Source organism: Octopus bimaculoides, chromosome 12, assembly GCF_001194135.2.
Source record: "Octopus bimaculoides isolate UCB-OBI-ISO-001 chromosome 12, ASM119413v2, whole genome shotgun sequence".
In the NCBI taxonomy this organism is placed as follows: domain Eukaryota; kingdom Metazoa; phylum Mollusca; class Cephalopoda; order Octopoda; family Octopodidae; genus Octopus; species Octopus bimaculoides.
This window is the reverse complement of record NC_068992.1, coordinates 29,595,819-29,619,473: the sequence shown is the minus strand read 5'-3', so window position 1 is coordinate 29,619,473 and position 23,655 is coordinate 29,595,819. Positions and strand designations below refer to the sequence as shown.

General features: G+C 33.4%; 1 protein-coding gene across 6 annotated transcripts in view; it reads left to right on the top strand.

The window, feature by feature from the left end:
• The window catches only part of LOC106869914 (protogenin A), a 1,534,154-nt gene that overhangs the window by 1,229,859 nt on the left and 280,640 nt on the right, over window positions 1-23,655 (top strand). For 5 of the 6 annotated variants that reach the window (XM_052972124.1, XM_052972126.1, XM_052972125.1 and 2 more), the window contains one exon: window positions 3,783-3,806. In XM_052972124.1, the coding sequence (XP_052828084.1) occupies window positions 3,783-3,806 (24 nt within the window). The remainder of the gene's footprint in view (window positions 1-3,782; window positions 3,807-23,655) is intronic. The other variant, XM_052972123.1, reaches the window with a different exon arrangement.

The following is a 23,655-nucleotide window of genomic DNA, read 5'->3' as shown; positions in this document are numbered from 1 at the left end:
ATATATATATATATATATATATATATATATTATACACTCACAAACACATACCCACATACACAAAGAAACACACATACACATGCACAAACACCCACGCGCACACATACATATGCGAGTGTGTGTGAGGGAGAGAGGGATGTGAGTATGTGTGTATGTACATGTGTTTATATGTGCTTGACTGTGTGTATGTGCTTGTATTTAATTACGTATGTGTGTTTCTCTTGGCATACTTTATATGGATATCTTAAAACTCATCAATAATTTACTCTGCACAAAACTAAAAGAATTGTGGAAATCTTTGTAATTATAAAGAATTGTAAGAGTCCCTTTATCCAGTAGTACATTGCGTGTGCAGATTCCATTGCGAATTACGATGCGGACTTTGTTTAGCGATGTTTATATATGTAATTATTTAAATATGTATTGAACTATTTATTGAGAAGTTATTCATTCAAGTTGTTCTCGTGCTCACAGCAGTCTGTAAAGATTTTAAATTAAAACTATTTCGCATGCGTGTAATTGTGACATTAAGTGTAATAGAAATAATCGAAGCCAAGTGACTGGCAGCCTATTAATTATGCCATATGTAATTAAAAAGAATGTCTAGACAGTATAAATCAGTAAAAAAAATAATATTAAAATTTAGAGATATGTTTTTCATTTTAGTTTGTTAGACCATTACACTTTTAGTGAAATTGCGTTTCTCTCAATATTTATATTTCTCAATAGGAAGAATAAACCATATTTCCATTTAATATTTTAAATATTTCTTTTTATATTTTAGTAATATGAATTTATTTGCAACTGTAGTCGCGCAATCTATCATATATACTGGTTTATTATGCCGTTAACAGTTTTAAATTTTACCTCAATGAAAGACAATATTTATCTGACGTTACCCCCCATGTTCTTAAATAATATTCTATTTCACCATGTCGATGAACCAATCTTCTTTGTGTGACCACATTCATAGTCTGAATACATTAAATATCAATAATATCCAACGTGGATATTATTACATGACTCTTGCTTTTTTTTAATTGCATTGTGATTAAGGAGTTTATTTGGCAATCATTTGGATTGCAGTTCGGTCCTACTTTGTGGCTAGTTGTGCAAATATATTTTCCGAAACCTGGAATGAACGAAGTCTTTCTAACTGAAACTTTTCATTGTTGGTCGTTTATCTCCAAGCGAATTCTGAATGGGTAAATATATAGCTGAAGTCATACTTCCTGTGAGTATCCCTTCTTTTAAGGAGTATCTAGGCTTATATTTTCCACTATGCTTTTTCGTCCATTTTTGAAACCGCAGTATGCGTCCTCAGACTGATTGGCTGCTATTCTTAGAAGGTTGAGAAGCTGTGTGGAATCTTCCAGAAACTATGTGAAAACACATCGTGCACACACAGACAGAAAATCTTTATCCCTTTCTCTCTTTCTCTCTCTCTCTCTCTCTCTCTCTCTCTCTCAATAACACAAACACACATACACACACACACACACACAAACATATAGTAGATTACAATAATCCCAATACAACTAGTACGGTTATGCGATGAAGAGTCGTCAAAACACATACATTTAAAACCGTAAGTTACACGATTCTGACAATTTTAATGGTAAGTCAGAAAGCCGAATATGGTATGGAAATACGAAATGAAAGAACAGCAGTACGGGAATGTGTACAATGAAAATAAATGCATAGATGAAAGACATATTAGAAATTCTTTTGTTTCGGGTTATACACTTTATCGAAGATAAAAATTATATTAAATGAAATAAAAAGAAAGCCATGTCGAATTTACAAGGTCTGTTTACATGGCAGGCCTAGTGTATTTTGTATGTGTTTGTTTATGCCTGTGTGGGTGTATGCCTGCGTCTACGTATATCTACCTAGATCCATTTTGCACTCCAACCTTCCTATTCGATTACATACCTACTAGGCAGATTGAAAGTGTCTATACTTTATAAGGTGATGTTCCACGTTAACTACGGCCCAATTGAGGAAGCTGTAAAAAATAAAATAAAATAATGTTTAATTAATTTGTTCCTAATCTCTTTCGTATTAAATTTATAGCACTAACTCATGAGGGTTAAATATTGCCTTGAGATGTTTTCCAGCTTCCCATTATTTACTTGTGAAACTTTTGTGTACATTTAATCTCTTTCACCTATGTGTCTAAACTAGTATTATAACCAAGGAGAGTTCGTGCATGATCGTGTTGAATGGTTTCTGCTTCGTACTCGTTGCTTGTCTTGCAATGCATTTAAATCCAAAACACACTTTAATGCCTTATAACCCCGTATGTGTGAATAAACACTGATTTAATTACGCAAACTAATGATTATGGAATCGATGTGTATTGTCACAATACTGGTTTCAGTAACTTCCGAAGGTTTTGCTGAGGTAAATGGGCCTGCCTAAGATGTACTATACGCAAATATTTCGTTAACCGTGTATCACAGCGTAATAGATTATGAGATCTCTGATAAATGAAAAGACTGTCATTGGGTTTCTCTCCACTGTTTGAACTGCCTCACCTCATGAATTAACTAACTTTTCGTTATCAATAAAGTTATAAACTTTATTTGTCTTAACTATCCAGATTTTAATTACTAAGTAGGATTAGTGCATTGATCCGCAAATTATCCCTCTTTCATTATATTAACAATGGGTGGAATGCTTTCCGTCATAGGGAACCTACTGAAATCTACTCTGACATTATTCAATAAGATTACAAGAAGCCATGACCTGAACAGCAAAATCTCTCATCTGTATACCCCATGCTTAATCAACTTTAATGAATCTTATAATTATAACGTTGATATCATAGTAATAAATGTGTTGCGTGTACATGTTGGATTTGAACCACAAAATTGCAAGTTAACGTTTCTGAATAAATAACATATAATATTCTTGTAAGAAAATCTAACCTCTTGACCAACAGTTTGTTTTTCATCATTCTGTAGATAAATATGTATCTGTTAGTAAATAGAATTACTGTGTAAACCAAAATCCGTAGAATATTAATATCTACTATCATACATTTGAAGTGGTAATCCTCATCCGTAAATTAAAGAGGCGAAAGTACATTGATAGCATTTAATTACTAATATATTGAGGATCAGTAAAGGAAGTTCAGCTATGAAGGTGAAATCTAACTTTGTCAGTAGATTCAATATGAAAGGAGTTGACCCTAGAATGACTTTAAAAAGCTTTAGCCATTAAAATATCCTATTCGTATAATCTTACTTGTTATGTGACATTAAACTAAGATTCAAATCTATAAAGACTGTCATTTTGATTACGAACCGGAGAAGATTTCTCAAATTATTGATATAAATATCAAGAGATAGATTAATGTTTGCAGTCATTTCTAAGCGAGTTATATTGTACAGTGTCCCTAAAGTCATCGAACAGCTAAAAATATATTTCTGTATGGTTAGATTAGTTTGACTAAAGGTTATTACTATGTCAACCCCTTCGTGACATTTGAGACACTACTTAAAGGGAATCTTGTTAAAACTAATGCTGACTTGCTTCCATCTTTTGAGACATTTATACCGTTCATTTCTCTGGTTCTTAATCAAGATGCTTTAAATGTTTCCAACATATGGTGCTTCATATAATGCTTTTCATTTATTGCTGCGCTACAAAATTTCCTCAATTTTCTAGTGGCATAATAAATATAATTTTATTTCTTATTCCTTTATATTCCTGTTGATGAAAGTTGAGTGAAATCATTGTTCTAACAATGTATTTTATCATTTTATCTTTTGCAGATAACACAGTAAAAAAGAACGGTTGTGAGTATTATTTGTTTAAGAATATCTATGTGTGTTCTGCAGGTATACTTGTTTGGAAAGTGATTATATCCGCGATTGTATGTTGTGACTAAAATGACTGTATTGTTGTAAAGTCTTTGTAACCAGTAAAGAAAATACACATTAACTATATCTTAAGTAACTTAATCTGATGAATCTATTATTCTCCAACCATACAGCTCTGGAGTAAAACAATAAAAGAAATCTCTTTTCAAATACACAACACTGTCAATTTTACGGTCGAAAAATTCCAAAGATCTCGCAAAGGTAGAATCAAACAACAAAATAACTTATCGGATAACTTAAGTAGTTGGTCTTTCAGAACTATTTCAAACTTGATATTTGTTTATCATTTTATATAAAGACTTGACCTTAATATTTACTTAGGTATTGTTACTGAGCATTGAAGTCGATGGAATCGACTTCCCCACTTCTCAGAAATCACTGGCCTAGTGCCAAAATTTGGAACCATCAGTATCATTGCCGAGCTGAAAGAACTTTTAGCAGGCTGGGCAAAATGTTTAGCAACATTTCCTCCATATTTACTTTCAGATTTAAAATTCTGCCATGGTCGACTTTACATTTCATCCATTTGGGGTCAATAACATAAGTACCAGTTGAGTGCTAGGATCAATGATGTCGCCTAAACGAAATGTGAGCGTCGAGAATCAACTGGCTGGTCTGTTCAGGAGGACTTTCAGTCCGAGACCCATTGATAATGTTGCCGGGGAGGGCATTGCCTGTTCGGAATAAACACTACGAGTATGGAAGTGCCATCATCCGGATTTCCACTTGGTGCACACACAGAGACGAAACTGTTCTGCACGCTCTCGTCCAGTGCCCGAGGATTGCTGAATTGTGAGTTCATATTGAACACCTGATATTACGTGAAAGACAGGTCTAATTATCAGCTGAATCCATTGTAAAGATCGTACCACCGCCTTCATTTTGCCGGGAAGCGCAGGTTGTGTTTCTTTGGTAACCTTAGCAAAAAAGTTTGAGAGTGCTGAAGACAGATATTTTCCTTTTTAACGAAGCCCACATCAACCTTTTGAAGTTTCACTTGAAAAGGAAGATTTGAGAAGTGCTGCCTCCAAGCAATTTTATTAACAAGTGGGGATATGTGGAAAGATCAGAGTGAGCGTGCCTACTCTAAGCAGGAGTCTGTACATTGAAGTAGGACGATGTGGAGAGGACACATGCCCAAGTAGTCAAATTTCCCGTGTCTCTGTAGGGTTCCCACGAGTTGTCCTACGAAGTCTGACTCTCTTTTGCGGAAGTTTTCATTGTTAAAATCAATTTACTTATCGTTTTCACTGTTTACACGCTTCATTTTATGCAAACCCACGTTGTATTGTTTCGTCCTCAAAGACATTTGTGAACACTTACTGATTAATAAATAAAACATCATCATCATCATCATCATTATTGTCATTATCATTATTATTATAATTATCATTATTATTGTTATTAATATCATTGTTGTTGTTGTTGTTGTTGTTGTTCTGATTATTATTTATTGTTTAGAATCTATTCAGCCAGGGCGCTTGAGACAATTCAGCAAAACTCTTCAAACTGAGAAACCTAGATGTGCATTAATTTAAAAGAGAAAAATTTTCTTAAAGAATCATGTTAAATATTTCAATAGATGGGTATATGTCAGCATTCAGTATTCTTTTTATTAGAATTCTGTTATACTATCCCAAAACTCATCAAATGTGTAGGCGTTGTAGCAACCGTTATTTAAATTTACCTGAAGTAATTGGCATGTTAGAAATGTTAAATAATGTTAGACATTTTGATGCAAACACGTTTATCTAGAACCGCATCGTACAATATATATATATATACGTGTGTGTGTGTGTGTGTGTGTGTGTGTGTGTGTGTGTGTGTGTGTGTGTGTGTGTGTGTGTGTGTGTGTCTGTGTGTCTCTGTGTGTGTGTGTGTCTGTGTGTGTGTGTGTGTGTAATTTATGAAATGTATGGATACTAAAATTAGCAGGTTGAGCAATCGACGAGAAGCACCGTCGTTGGCATAATAGTTGGTTAGGTATCGTAAAAGTCGATCATTAAAACTGGAATTATGAAGCGATATGACGATATTTTTGTGTAAAAGAATCTGTAATATGCACCGTCATACACCTAATATTCTTTCCGTCGGCTGTATTCTAGCAAATCTCTGAACCTGGGGGTCATATTGTTCATGTCTGCTTTTATGTTCATGCGTTATGTACAAGGATTACATTATGAAATGTATTTCTTTTTAAGACAGTAAATCATGAAGTCGATATAGTAAATTCTTTAAGCAGGTAGAGACAGTGTACAGTTCCACATTGGTGTAAGAGACTCACTGTTAATAATTTCACATAAGAAGCATAAATACAGGATGTTAGGTCAGTAAATCTAAATTTTTGTTTCAGGATTCATGCCTATTTTGTGGTCATTACTTACGTAAACAGAGGCGCAATGGCCTAGTTGTTAGGGCAGCGGACTCGCGGTCATAGGATCGCGGTTTCGATTCCCAGACCGGGCGTTGTGAGTGTTTATTGAGCGAAAACACCTAAAGCTCCACGAGGCTCCGGCAGGGGATAGTCGCGAACCCTGCTGTACTCTTTCACCACAACTTTCTCTCACTCTTATTTCCTGTTTCTGTTGTACCTGTAACTCAAAGGGTCAGCCTTGTCATACTGTGTCACGCTGAATATCCCCGAGAACTACGTTAAGGGTACATGTGTCTGTGGAGTGCTCAGCCACTTGCACGTTAATTTCACGAGCAGGTTGTTCTGTTGATCGGATCAACTGGAACCCTCGACGTCGTAAGCGACGGAGTGCCAACAACTTACATAAACACAATTCCAACACTACAAATGAAGATAAATATTTGATGCAGTGTTGCTCATCAAAGGTTTGCCTTTCTTCTAGCACTTATTTCCTTATTGATTACAAATTCATATCATTTTAGATTTACATTGAAATTTAGAATTAATTTTATAAGACATGTGCATTTCACCATCAGGTAATGATGATAGAAATTAAGTGAAATGAACCAAAACCGTTTTGGGGACCCATCGCTCTGAGATATTATCTCTCTTGTATAAGTCTTATCGCCAACCCTTCTTTTATTTCGTTAGCAACGAAACGTATACTTACATGTTCTTTTGCACATTCAACAATTAATTTCTGCTAACTTCTAAATAATGGTGGGGATTTTTCTCATCACGAGAAAAGGAAGAAAATTTAATATATTTCGTTACTCGTAGAATCTATTTCTGTCCGTTTTGTTAGACAAAGTTGAAAAGATGTTGGATAAAATATAGGAATATCATACCAAAAAGTTGTGATGAACAATATTATCAACCTATGCAGTTCTATTGTATGAAGACAATACGAGCTTAGAATGTCTTTAGATTATGTCTAAGAATAGAGGCTTCTTTTCTCAGTCGGAATTAGATTGTAACTCACCATAGAACCAGCATTCAATATTTAATTCTCCAAGCGAATTATTTTCCAGCTGAGTGAAACTCCAATGTAGGAAAGGAGTTTCACGATTTTGTATTAATCATATTTAAGTCAGAGCAAATCGGTTGAGGGTATTTTTTTACTGTTTATAGACTTATATAAAATACAAATTCTATGGACAATGCATAGTCTCACAAGAATTCGTTATAAATTTATCTTTATTATATGGAATAAGAAAATACATCTGTGCTCACTTGAAAGGCAAACTCCAGCTAGTTTCATTTCATTTCTGAAGATAATTAATGCTTTTGTTTATGGAAATAGCATACAAAATTATATATATATACCCACCCCGGTATATATATATATATATATATACACTCACAAACACTCACACATACACACACACACATACACACACACACATACACACACACACACATACACACACACACATACACACACACATATATATTAATAGTCTAATGTGATGAATTTGCAAATGTATTCTCGCTAAATCAAATTTTTATTATTGATTATATTGATGATACTTGGAAAATGTTTCTATCTATTAATTTACTTACTTAAATTCTTACTGAGATAAATCAAGGAAAACCATGCCGTATCTGACGGAGCAATTAATAAAAAGATATAAATGAATACAAGTGACTATAATAATGGAGAATCTTTAGAAATCTCAATAGCATTAACTTTCATGTAGTTTCAAACTTGAGATAATTTAATATTCAATTGTAATGCTAGCTTTCAATGGTCTTCTTGAAAGATATCATCGATAGCATGATATTTACATCTAAATGTCCCAGCATTGACAAATGAATGGATTATATCAGAAAAAAAATGACACGTATGTATAAATATGGAATTTTCGTCTCTGTTTATCCACATATATACTATCAAACCCGATAAACACTAATGTAAGTCACTTTCAATAATATTTCTTCATCCTTCATTTTTGAATAAAGAATTTGGAATGGGGATAAAAGGTCGCACTGAAATAAATACCCCAAACTTTACAGTTATTAAATTTCTGATAAATCTTCTGTAGCTCCAGAGAACTTTGTATAATTGCTTCGAACATAATCGATTAAAATCATATTTCGTAAAATGTCTCTACTGGAAATATTGGAAACCTAAATCCATATAATTGCTTGTTTCCGCTGGGTTCTGCTTTCATCTATTTGAAGTAAACTAAACGAATATTCAAAAGTGCCTAACGTTTTAATTTTCTTTTCAACTTTTCATCCAGACGTAGATGTCGAAGTCTCTTACTTTTATGACGAAAGTTTTATTTTTCTTTTTGACTTCAGCAATATATTTGTAATTTTGATGGTATATAGTACATAGGAAAACGTGATAGTAGATACTGGATAATAAAACAAGTTTCGGTAAAATAAAATACATGAAACGCTTGTAAATTCTCTGTAAAGTTACATAAATTCATTCGTGTTTCTAATTTCGTGTTTAATGCACAAGTATTTTATGGTATTGAGTTATATTTCTCGTTTTGGGGTCTGAGTTCAAATTTCGTGTATTTGTAGAAACACCAGATTTAGTTTAGAAGGAATTTGTCTCAAGATTAGTATTTCCTATGCGTACAGATCATCGTTTGCTAAAAGTTATTGAAGAACTACCAGTAGATTGTAATATTGTTGTTGCTTAGAGTAATGTTAACATTAGTCAACATATGATGTACTGTAGATAATCCATCATCGTAAGAGAAATCTACAGATCTAAATTGCATAAACGTGTGTATATATGTGTGTGTGTATGTTTATTGATACGAATTTTTATTTATATTAATATTATTCTTTAGCCACCTGGCAATCTAGCAAGCCTACTATCAAAGATATATGACTTTTGACCGTACACTTGCTTAATCATTCACACACTATCGAGTGTGAGTAATATTCTTAAGGTCAACACTTACTCGCTCACGACCACTTCTAGGCTTCGTCACTAACTCAGATTTTAATCAAATTAGATGATGTTTACATTTTTAGGTTGGTCACATCCTACGCTACAAGCTAAAATTTTGAAAATTGGTTGAGTAGAAAAAGTTTGAGTTAAATATGTTAGGCTGCAAAGAGAATAATGCCTGAAATCGACTTCGAGTCCATTTTTTTAAATAGATCTATACTTTACTTTAGCTTATACGACGACAGGTATGCGCCCATGTTACTTATATGCAACACTATTCAGTAGAAAAAAGTACTCAGGTAAAAACCGACGTAAGAAAAGGAGATCAACGCCTGAAATCGACTTTTGTCTCCAAATATTTTTCTTTTTTTTTTCAAAAGAAGACATTTCAATTTAACTTTCTGATAGATCTCGATTACATAATCCCATAATACTAATTATATCAAAAAATATTTTAAATACAAAAAACTACTGTGTCGAAATGTGTCGAAAACAGTGGTAACGCTTAATTAAAAGCAAATTCAAAATCTAAACATTTTGTTTTTGGGTAAAAATTTTGTTTTTGTTTAGCTCATATGATAGAACTCATCAAGACGAGTGTCGTGGTGGTAATCTTTTAAACAACTATTCACAAGGAAAAAATTCATTATATATGGCAAATGTGCCAAAAGTACGTGAAACAATTTTCAAATAATATTATTATTAATTACAGTACTAAGACGACGAGCTGACAGAGTCGATAACAGGCAGGATGAAAGCTTCGCGGCATTTCGTCTTTCTCTAGATTCCACCAACGTCTTCTTTCCCTTTTATCTTTTCGGTATGAGTATCAACTGAGCACTGAGGTCGATGTAAACAACTACTTTCCCTGCCGGATATGATTCCCTTCTGTCAAAATTGGAAACCAATATTTCAAAATGTTTGATTCAATTCAGTATTTAGGTATCTTGCAAAGATCCACCTCATATTCATAGGATATACTATATTGTAATGAAATCATTCACACACAGAAGTCTGTGAATAATATTTACTCACTCGTGAGCACTTCTAGGCTTTGTCATAATTCAGTTTTTTACCAAATTTGAAGTTGTTTATACATTTTTAGATTGGTCATCTACTAAGCTACATTTTGAGATTTCAAATATGTGAGGTCAAAAAGGGGAGAATAACGCCTGAAATCGACTTCATGGATATACATGCGACGCTGCATACACACTTACGTGAATACAAACTCACACACACAGACTAGCAATGCACATACACATAAGTAACTTTTAAAACTCCTATGAAGGGAAACAAAGTTGTGTGTGACTAATACGTAGCTTGACAAAAATTGATGGCAAGTGGACTCTTTTCTACTGTCCATCGTAAATAAACACTCACACACACACATGCATACTTATACATAGGTACATACAAACATACTCATTGCAGAAAAATGTTACCAAGATTCAAATGTTTAATCATTTTCAGAAAACAGGATTTAGAAGCTGGCATTTTCTGCATGATAGTTGTCTATCAGAAAATGAGAGCAAAATCATTATACGAGGAGGAATTTTTATGAAACAAACGAAAGCATTGTAAGGATTCTGAAGTTTTAAGTTTATTTATTTGCTTTTAAACTTTAATTCAATATTAAGGGTAACAGAATTTACATTCTTATTTCTCATGTTATAATGACAAGATCGTTGCTTTCAGATATTATGATTTTAATGTAAGTGGATTATATTTATAGAAATTTCATTTTTTAATTGGTTTATGAAAATTGGATTACAATATGTAATTTTAGCATATATTCCTCAAAATCTTGATACAAAATTGTTATTGTTTCTTTCTTTCAATGGGCAGACCTGGAGGTTGCTTGTAATGCTGTTCAGAAAAAGCAAAAGGGAACGTGGCTCCTCCTGCTTTACAGTGGATGCATTCGCTATTCTTACATTTTAAATCATTTTTATATTAGCCAATGCAACCAAACCCTGTCCAGATAACTTTTTGCGATTTTTAGAATTTAAGAAAAGATAGGTGAAAATTAAAAAACATATCATATAATTCTTATTTTAATTCAATCATCAACAATGAAATATAATTCAAATATATTTTTAACAAAAGAATATTTATTAGTTTTATTGCATTGTCGGGGGAAAATGGATTACACTGTAAAATGCGGGCGCATGCATGTTAATATTCTTAAGTAATTACACCTGGAAAAGTACAGAACAAGATTTCTACATTAGTATTTGTCTAATTCCTCTAAAGGAAACTAAAGAGTGCATAAAATTAAAATTCTACTGTACTTAAAATACTGCAGCCGAGAATAAAACTTTAAATATTAAAATACTTTATATTAGGTAAATTTGAGATAATTATGAGAATTTAAAAAAAAAGTAAATCTTTAAAAAGTAGTCAACAGCAAATTTAAACAGTTTTTCTTATATCATGTCTTTTGAAATATACTATTAAAACAGTCATTGTATTTAGTTGTATCAAGTACAAACAATAAAATATGAAGTTGTAAACAATATTGCACAAGATTTTCTCCACTTGAATTGAAATCCCATTACGAAAAGATCATTGACTGAAGTGGAGTGGCCATTCAATGATTTCAAATCAACCTTATGCTCAGACAATTCTTCCACACGAAAAAATATTTAATCTGACAAATAAATCATAAGTAAAATTTATTAGTTAGCATGAATACAGTAGAATTAGCCTAATTCATATTTAGCTAATTCACTACTTCACCTAATTTGTAACTTTCAATTTTCTCCTAGGGATGAGTAATTAGGTGAATTCTAATGTTTTTTTTTTTTTAATTAATTTTATTTTATTTCACTTTTAAAATACTGCTTTTTCCAAAAATAAACCATGGGCTTAAATACAGACTTAAAAAGTTTGGGTAAATAATTTTTTTCTGAAAATAATAAAAACTATTGTGGTTATATGTGGATATACATGAGAATAGTTTCTAAATATAAGCCCATAGGCTTAAAATCGGATGGGCTAATTTTTGGAAAAAGCTAGTAATGTTTTTATAAGTTTCGTTTCAATACAATATAGTAAATTTTTAAAATGTTATTCTCGGCTGCAATATTTTAAGTACTGTAGAATTTAATTGTAAGTACATTTTAGTTTCTTTTAGAAGTGACGAATTAGGCAAATTCTACTGTAGAAATCTTGTTCTGTACTTTTCCAGGAGTAATAACTTAGGAATATTTACATGCGTTCGGCCGCATTTCTCGTTGTAACATATAATGTACTTTACACTATACATTTTTAATATTCACTTCCATGTTCTTACGATAAAGTGTCATTTAGTTGTTCAGTTGTTATGTCAAGCACGTTGGCTAGTTAAGTAGTTCCTTTATTTCTGTTATAGGCCCGTGAGTTATGGTATGTTTATGGTTAGAACAGATGTAGTCCAGCTAGACTTGCACATAGCAGATCAATCATGTTACCCCCATACTTATAAATGGTGGTGTTCTTGCTAGCGCGGACGAATTAGATTAATAATCCTTTCTAAAATAGGACTCAAATTTGGGGGAAGGGTTTAGTCCGATATCATCGACCTTATTTTATCAAACCACGAAAGGATGAAAACGAAAGGCCTGCTGCTGTGTGTGTGCGTGTCTTTGTATTTTATACCAATCTATGTTCAATAAGTGGGGCAGTTTCTTTTTAGATTGCTATTGCGATATTATGTTGATTCTTTTTTTTGTGGAGAGTAGGTTAACTTTGTTTCTTAATTGTGTCTGCGGTTTGTCGTGATGTCACAGATATATATATATATATAGATAGTACGTGTTTGATTTTCTTAAATTGGATAATTGCCATTCATTTCAATGACTTCTGTCCAACATTTAAAAGCTGTTTTTCCGAGGTTTCTGTGAAACTGCGGCAAATTCGAAACGAATGCATTTATGTTTAACTGTATTGTACAGTGACGATATTAGACACGGGTAGTAAAATTGTATAATCCATTATCTACCTGATGTATTGCGTACGCACATGTGCTTTTTGTGTGCCAATGAAACATAATGGGTTTGAGTGCTTTCATTTGGTTTCTGCGTCATATTCTGATCTTTATTGTGCCAGCAATGTATGGATATTGCATTATTTTATGGTAATTATAATGGTAATATTATTTGATGGTAATTAGTTTGCAACTTTCAAAGGTGTTGCATTTAATCTATTATTTGTATAGACTGTACATGTCGGGCAGCGCTTGAGCAGTTAGCCAGTCATATCTGGGAAATCATAGAACTGTGAAACTGTGGTGTTTTCAGCGTATAAATAGGTGAATCTATTCTATGTAGGATGGTCGAGTGAAATGACAGAAGCATTTGCTAAGTCTCTCTGGAAGCTATAGTTCCTAGCTTAGGTTTCATAACCTTAGACAGCTCGTTAGCCATCGTTTCATTTTGTTTATTCAGGACGCGTTGAATATTTACTTCATATGTAGGTACTAAAGTGGCGGCACAATGGCCCAGTGGTTAGGGCAGCGGACTCGCGGTCATAGGATCGCGGTTTCGATTCCCCGACCGGGCGTTGTGAGTGTTTATTGAGCGAAAACACCTAAAGCTTCACAAGGCTCCGACAGGGTGTGGTGGCGAACCCTGCTGTACTCTTCCACCACAACTTTCTCTCACTCTTGCTTCATGTTTCTGTTGTGCCTGTAATTCAAAGGGTTAGCCTTGTCACACTGTGTCACGCTGAATATCCCTCAGAACTACGTTAAGGGTACACGTACCTGTGGAGTGCTCAGCCATTTGCACGTTAATTTCACGAGGAGGCTGTTCCGTTGATTGCATCAACTGAAACTCTCGACGTTGTAAGCGACGGAGTGCCAACAAGGTACTAAAGAACAATGTACTTACTAAATATTGTAGTATGTGAGAAAGTATATGTTGAGTTTATAAGTCTTTGTTTCTTTTTGCTGTAGTTTATATGGTTACATTTTTTTTGTAAGTCTCTGATTAAATATGGATCAGTGTTATATGTTCGAAAATATATACTGTACGTAGGTTATGTCAAAATATTATTTCTATATTTCATGGATTTCCGGAATTTAATTCCATAGTTTTATCTTTTTTGTTATGTAATTCATGAAATTTTACTTAGTTTCTTATTCCTTTACTGCCCACAAGGGGCTACACACAGATGGGACAAACAAGGACAGACAAACGGATTAAGTCGATTATATCGACCTCAGTGCGTGACTGGTACTTATTTAATCGACTCCGAAAGGATGAAAGGCAAAGTTGAACTCGGCGGAATTTGAACTCAGTACGTAACGGCAGACGAAATACCGCTAAACATTTCGCCCGGCGTGCTAACGTTTCTGCCAGCTCACCGCCTTATTTTCTTAGTTTCTGGCGATTAGGCACTGTTATTATTTCAGCTACTTATGTCCTGCCTGTTTAAAATATATCGTGTATAGACGAAGGTCTTGTTCGACACACTGCAGATATTCTACTCATAGTTTTCCAAATAATAAGGATGTAGCCTTCTCGACAGTTCTCCGGTCTACATATGTACAATTCTTATTCTATTATCATATAAAGGGTAGAAGGTTATATTGTTAAATTGAGAGGAGATTGTGCCAAATAAAGACGTAAAATCGCCGTGGAATGAAGAGGATGTATACACGAACTAAAAATATCAACATGTAGAACGCAGAGCGAAGGGGAGAAAATCTCGAAATAAAAAAAAAATGAAATTAGCAAACTTCAGACAACACCCAACAAAACAAGCACCAAACACTGTAGAAAGAATTACAACAATTTCTGAGTTAAAATACAAAGTTGTTTATAATATACTTTCAACAGGTACTTATTTTATTGACCTCGTTATGGGCAAAGGTATTGTCCACCTCACCGAAATTTGAACTCAGTACGTAAAGACAGACGGAATACCGCTAATTATTTCGCCGGGCGGGCTAATGATTCTGTCAGTTCCCACCTTTCTTGATACAAATATTAATTAAAGAAATTTTTGAATTCAAATTCGAACTTGTATTGCACACTCAAGTCTCTGGTAGTAGACATCAATTTTACACCACTATCAATTGATGACTTTATAGTAAAATATAAAATATATTTCATTTGCATCATTCTGAAAGAAATCTATATCATTTGGTAAATCGATTTGGTCTTTTCATTTTTTGTAATATTAGTAATATATTCGAAGCTTTGTTTCATATAACACGGCTCGTAAAAGATATCTTATTGCTGTAGGTAGTAATATAAATTTGTATAAAGAAGAAAAAAAACGAATTTATGCATATTCGCAGTCTCCAGTAATAAAAAAAAAAGGTACTGGATGATAGTATATTAATACATATATTTAAACGTCCATTCTGTACTAAATACTTGAAAAGGTATAAGTACAAAATAGAAATGTTTATTTTTAATGATTTATTATGTATTCATTTGTGGTATATTTTCCATAAAATGCAAGTTGGCTTTTAATTTGACTTCAAAACATATCGTGATTTAAAAAACTTAGAAGTGTGAAATATAAACCATTATTCTCTCAACCTAGTGCCGTTCGTATCCGGTACTGAACAATATATTATTTATTACTTTATTTTGAGAAATTGCGAGACAATATGGGTAAGAAACTGCATGTAAATGATTTATCTACTAATATATATTATGAACATATACACAATCAGCCCATACAGAAATCGGACAGTAAAATATACCAGAAAAAAAACAAAATCTAGTAAAGCAAAACAATCTAATACATTTGGTACTCCACTCTGTAGTTCTCTGTAAATTTCTCCTGCGTCCTATGTGATTTTTAGATATTGACACGAAAACTAATAAAAATATTTTTTTATCAAGGCTGAATCTTTATAAAGTCAATTGCTACACATTACCACTTTATGTATTAATCAATTATTATTTATTCCTACATAGGGTATTATTCATTGATTATATTTTTTACCCCTAATTATATTTTTATTATTTTTGTTTCATGAAAAGGTCAGCAAGGTCAGATTTTAAGGTTAGTTTATAATCGATTAAGTTCTTTTGTAAGCACATTTCATCGAATATTGCAGCATTTAAAGTAGAAACTCAGAAACAAAATTCAATACACTAATTCATTTTTTTCAATGTTCTTTCCTTTCTTTTTTTTATAATTCTCTTTCTGCCAACGTTTTAGGCTTCTACTATAAATCAGATGTTATTCCTTGATCTAAACATTATTCAGACACAATACACAATATTTTGCATTGGAAAAATGAGTAGACTGGTTTCGATTTAATAAAGTGTGTAGGATATATTTCTACAAGTTGTGATATGCAATGGCCATATCTTGAAACTTTCAATATACTTGATAAACGTTTCTTCCTAGGACATTGACGATTTAATTACGTTAAGTGGTGATAATAATGAATTATGGTTGGGTCCTTTACACGGCTCATTTAGAACATTACGATTATTAATATGGTATTACCTTTCTAATGAAATGAATTCCAAATCTTCCTTTATTATACAGCTACACAATTATAGAAGCTATTAAAGAGAATGTGTTATTAAGGAATTCCCAGATTATTAGTGCTAGAAGGAAATAAACTAGCAAAACCTGAGAATTGAAACCAAATTTCTGAATTGGCACAATGAATACCTTGTCAAATCAAGGAAACTTGCCACTCATTCTAATAATTATAGATAAAACAGGTTTGACTTGACAGCTGTCAATAGAACTTTGTGTTACTTCTACAATTCATATTGCCAGCATGATATCATTTGAAAGTTATCTATGGTTAATTAAATTTTAGGGGCTATTAGAATTCAATTAATTTCGCAATTTGTTTTGTTTTTGTCAGGCAAATGATAGCTCGAATGACATATTAAAACATTGGGAAAGAATATATTCCTCCAAATTGAAAGCTTTAAAAATGTTTCTGACATTTGTACAGATTTAATAGACAGGGAAAATTATAGTGTATAACATTCATCCATTTCTGTGAGCAGCTTTTGTTTCTGTTTAGCCCCAGGTTAATAAGTGAACACACTTATGATCAAATATATTGCTGCTATACTCATTCCATCTTTTATTTAAGTAGATTGCATTGCGTATTACAAACTCCAATGAACCCTTCTTTTAGGATCGTAAGATAGTACCTGAGAGAGACGCCGCTGCTATTTCTAAGCAGGTTGTGATTCCGTATAGACGCTCACTCGAATGGCCTATATTGAGATACAAGTAGATACATTGAAACGGGCAAAGCAAGAAAAATTTGAGATTTAGGATTGTCTTCCGTGAGATAAATATTATGTTTATAACTGTCTATATTGAGAAAATTAAACGATTGTACAAAATGTTTTTTGGCCTACGTTAAAGCAAAAATGATAATTTAGGATGACATATAGCAAGGCAAACCAAAAACTGAGAAACAACGAATATTTTTTCATAGTGTAAATTTTGATGACTTAAAGCAAGATATTGACATTTTGATGACTTAAAGCAAGCCAAAAGCAATTCTGGTAGGACTAGACTGATAAAATTTAAGATTTAGGATGGATAAATGACAAAATCATTGAAGATATCTTGCGATCAGTGAAAATAGATTATTTATAATCAGTGTAGCAATATTTATAATCCATAAGGTGGTGAGCTGGCAAAAACGTTAGCACTCCTGGCGAAATGCTTAGCAGTGTTTCGTTTGTCTTTACGTTCTGAGTTCAAATTCTGCCGAAGTCGACTTTGCCTTTCATCCTTTTAGGGTCGATAAATTAAGTATCAGTTGCGTACTGGCCCCCTCACCCCCAAATTTCGGGCCTTGTGCCTAGAGTAAAAAAGAATATTTATAATCCATTCTTAAACAAATAGATACTTGGTAAAACTTGTAGCGACAAAAAAATAATATTTAATATTTCTTGTAGAAGGACAAATTATACATTTATGAAGTGGTGCAATGGAGTAAATGAAACATTTAACATTTCCATCAATAAGACAATATATAGATTGGTATATACCAATATATATATATTGGTAGATAATAAATAAAAAAAAAAAAGCAATTCCATGCGCCATAGAGAACCAAAATATACATTTACGATGGCTTAAAATGAGTTAAAATAAATATTAAGATGGACTTCAGTGAATTGTAATTAACATTTATGGTATGACCTTTTTGGAGCCAAAGTACAATTTTAGTATAGCGTACACATTAAATATTCTGGACCGTCTATAATTAGATAAATTATATATTTAGCATGGGATATAGCGTTACAATTAAGCGTTTAGTTTCGCGTATATTCAGAGAGAAAAGTATTGGGTTGTCTTTTAGCGAGACATGTTTAATCTTAAGAATGACATAATAAATAGCTTTAGTGAGTCTAAATAAGCATTCATTCTAGCATAAGTTGGGATATTTTGTACCATATAGAGTGCCAGAAATTAGAATTTAGAACAGCATGTAGTTAGGGAGAATAAATATTTAAGTTCTCCTGTTGTGACGCAAAATATTGGGGCTTTCAATGTAAAAATACTATTCTTCATAAGTGCCCTATAGTGAAAGAAAATAAAGATTTTTTGCGAGCCGTTGAGAGCAAAATTCAAAGTTTGACATGGTCTATAGTTAGATATAATAAATATGTATATAATGGCTTCCTGAAATTAAATATATGACTTGATAGGTTACAATAGACAAAACAAACATTTATCTGGCCTATATAAGATCACCTATAGAGAGGTCGACTTTGGCTTTCATCCTTTCGGTGTCGATAAAATAACTACCAGTTGAACACTGGAGTCATTGTAATTAATTTACACATTCCCTTGAAATTGCTGGCCTTGTGCCAAAATTTGCAATCAATACATATAAATGTACAGTAATCCCTCGCCATATCGCGGTTCACCTATCGCGGTTTATTATTTAAGCTTACGTTGATTCCTCAGTGGTGTTGTTTTTCATTCATAACGAAATATATACAAATTATAAAAATAATACAAAAATATACAGTACTGATTCTACTTCGTGGATTTTCGCATAAAGCCAGGGTTTTGGAACGTAACGCCCGCGATAGTCGAAGGATTACTGTATATATAAATATATGTATAAGCGTCACATTTCTTTCAGTTTCGATCGACCCAATTCACTCACAAGGCTTTGATAGGTCCTGGAAAATAATAGAAGACACTGAAGATTCTAACCATGTAGTTAGGAAGCAAAGTACTTACCACACAGCCACACCTGCGCATATTTAAGCTTCTTTAGATTGAGATTGAGACAAAAGTAAACATTGAAACTGGATTATAACGGAATGAAATAAACATATTGGATGACCTAGAGTGCGACAAAATATACATTCAGCTTGACAAAAAAATGAGACGCTGTATACATTTACGATAGCTTATAGTCAGTAAGTCAAAGCACATATTTATTTAGATATCCAATAGTGAAACTATTTTGACCAGTTTTCATGGCATTTTATGAATTTGGTCACTTCTATTTTATTCATCTTTTACTCTTTACAAATCGCTATCTAATTCATTAGTTCGTTTTCATCTTCATCTTATTTGATATATGTATAAAATTTGATCTCCCAGTGCTTTGTTTTTCTTGTTATTTCATTCTATATCTTACATCATATTTTTTTTCCGTTGATAATTTTAATATTCTAGTCTTTAAATTTATCCACATCTACATTCGATCATTTATAACTAAATCAACAAGACGCTATTTGAATAATTGCTCGATCTGCTAAGAATAGCTATCTACCTCCCACTTTAATGTCTGAATCAGAGAAAGTTCAAATTGACCTTTTAGACCCCGATATACGAATAAATGAAGAAACCATTTGATAATTTTAATCAAAACAAACTTGGGGCGGAAGTAGTTATTTAGCTCTCTTCTCATTTCTTTCTATTCATTCCATTTTGCTAGGGTTTCTTCGTTTTTTTTTCAATATTTGCATATTTATTCTTAATACGTCTAGGCAGCGGAGATGCAATGGCCCAGTGGTTAAGGCAGCGGACAGACGGTCATAGGATCGCAGTTTCGTTTCCCAGACCGGGCGTTGTGAGTGTTTATTGAGCGAAAACACCTAAAGCTCCACGAGGCTCCGGCAGGGGATGGTGGCAAACCCTGCTGTACTCTTTCACCACAACTTTCTCTCACTCTTTCTTCCTGTTTCTTTTGTGCTTGTAATTCAAAGGGTCAGCCTTGTCACACTGTGTCACGCTGGATATCCCCGAGAACTACGTTAAGGGTACACGTGTCTGTGGAGTGCTCAGCCACTTGCACGTTAATTTCACGAGCAGGCTGTACCGTTGATCAGATCGACTGGAACCTTCGACGTCGTAAGCGACGGAGTGCCAACAACAACAACAACGTCTAGGCAAGTTCAGATACAAAATATACCACAGACGCTGTAGTATAGGAGTATACTGCCTCTTTTTTACGATGACAGTATGTTCAACCCATTTGGCTCATTGGCGCACAGGTTTCTGGGAGCTTAAACATGTGTTTCGTCAGTCAAAAATACCCAGGCTTTTAAGGCTAAGCCAAGATGCTGGCGTTATTGGCTTTATTTATTCTTTCCAGCAAATGAATTGTTTGCTAATTATCGCTATCTGCCAACCGCTCCCTACTAATTTTCTTTTACCGAACTTATCTTGATAATACCGTCTTCTTCTTCTTCTTCTTATTCTTCTTCTTCTTCTTCTTCTTCTTCTTCTTCTTCTTCTTCTTCTTATTCTTCTTCTTCTTCTTCTTTTTCTTCTTCTTCTTCTTCTTCTTTTCTATTCTTTTTCTTCTTCTTCTTCTTCTTCTTCTTCTTATTATTATTATTATTATTATTATTATTGTTTTTGTTGTTGTTGTTGTTGTTGTTGTTCCTATTTATTATCATCATTTTACTTGTTTCTTTGTGCGTTTCAGTTTTGTTGTTTTTATCATTTTTGTAATTGGTCTTCAAATTCCTCTTTCATTTCTCGCTATACACGCTTTTGTTATGTTATATTGTTTTTTTTTTTTATATTCTTCATGTTTATATATTCTTTTACTTTCCTGCATCTCTATCGCCATTTTCTCTGTCTCCTCTCCTCTTCCTCATTTTCTTTTTCATTTTTTCCTCTCCTCCTTCCGCCACCTCTTCAACACATTCACAAACAAAATCAACTACATACTTATTTTTATTTTGTTGTATCTTATTATCTATCTTCATTTCATTAACATTTTCTTCTTCATATTATGCTTTCTCTTCTTTTGCTGCTTCCACTACTACTACTACTACTACTACTACTACTACTACTACTACTAATAATAATAATAATAATAATAATAATAATAATAATAATAATAATAATAATACTGGCGTAGCGTAGATCTTGTAGCCGCTGTTGCTTTGGTTGCTCACAGAGGTCTCTATCTGATGCTCTAATCTAATAAAGACACAATGTTGATATATAATCAAGCTTTATGTTCGAACATACTGAAACTTGCTACCACAGTAACAAATGCATCGTGCATTCTCTCTCACTTTCTCTGTCTATATATATATCTATCTATCTATATATATATATATATATATATATATATATATATATATATATATATATATATGCATACATACATATATGCATACATATATACATACATACCTACATACATATTTGTGACTTCTATTGTTGTAAGCTTTAACTTGTCTTATAGAACATTTATGATTGACTTTTCCATCGCATATTTGTTTTCCAGCCTCGTGGCCTTAAATTCCGCATCACTTTGTCTTCTTTCTTTTGAGTTATAAACATAACTTTATAATCATTTCTTCAGGAGCCGAAATCAAAATCTCTCCAGGTTATTCACTAGTGATCGTGATTGAAAACTGAATGTTGGCAGAAACTGAAAGGCAAATAGAAGAGCATTTTATTAAAAAAATGCTGCATTAATGCTTTCGCTACAAGGACTACACTGTTAAAAGTTCCTATAATGGTATCTTCTTATGAAATGTTAGGCGTTATTACATTTAAAGAGGTGTCCACCAATTTGGTACGTTTAACATATTCTTTACTTCAATGACATTTCAGGGCTGAAAATGTTGTCACATCTCTGCGTCTTATGCCCTCCAAGGGAAGAAAGTGGGAGATCTTACAGTTCCTAACCGCTTTTCAGGTTAAGACGTTTACCAAGCTAGTTTTCAAAATCCAAAGCTCCAATTTCCTACTACAACATATATTCTACCCCATTTTAAAGAAGTATACGATTAAAATATCTTATTCTACAACACTTTATTTGGAATCTATAATTGCATCCCCTAATAAGCGCAAACTAAGACGTCTTACAGTGGACCCTACGATCTATTCCTCTAAACCCCATCCTAAATCAACTGATAATTATGCTACAGCCATCGGGAACCATACCCACTTCAATAATACCGCCCCCACCACTAGCAATCTGATGACATAGATCAGTGATAAACGCCCTTTCCTAGTCTAACACTAGTAATGACAACGCCTCCGGTCCTTCTTTGAGAATAACAGATCATATGAATTGGGATCAATCCTAAGCTTACCGCTAGCAGAAAAACCTGCAGCTGCCTTATCTAATTTCTTACGTTGGAAGGTTTTGAATTAGGCTTTATATTGTACATAAAGGGGATTTATTGATTTCAAGCGCCGCTACCGGACTCCACGAATACGTTTTCAAATCAAGAATTTGGACTCTCTTCCACCCTAACTACGTACATAGACAGCCTCAAAGACCGGAAAATTCATTATACCTTATCCTGGCCCTTTATTTCAGAGGCTTGCTTGTACAACATTAAGCACTGAGTTTCAATCGTGTTCAAAGGAATTGTTCGTTATCCTTCGCCCCCATAACTCCTCATTACTTCATAGATTCTCTGACGTAATCTTTTCATGCAGGCACAAATTTTATTCCACCTTTACTCATAAAAGTTTCTATAAAGTCTCCTAATTATGACTGAGCCCTAAATTATCCCTTAGCTAGCTGGCAGCAAATTCCCTCACTTTCTCTTTCTATCTCCTCTCTCTCTCTTTATTTCCATATCCCAGCACATCTTCTTCTGCTGCTACCCCACACTTATATCATGAACTCTTTCCTTGCCTCTTCCTGTCTTTCTCTGTAACCAGCTCCCATCCTCAATTAATTCAAAGTCTGCTCTTCTCTATCCTCAACTTATCTACATCCTCATCTCTGCAGCCTAATCTCCGCTACTCCGATTCCATTCCTTTATGACATTTTCTTGTCTCTTCCTACCTCTATTCACGACGGGCTTCTTGCAGTTTCTGTCAACCAAATCCACTGACAAGTCTTTGATCGGCCCATAGCTATAGTAGAAGACATGCACAAGTGGTCACGCAGTGGGACTGAATGTGAAACCATGTGGTTGAGAAGCAGGATCCTTACCCAACAGTCGCGCCTGCGCCTATATATGTACGCGAATAATATATATATA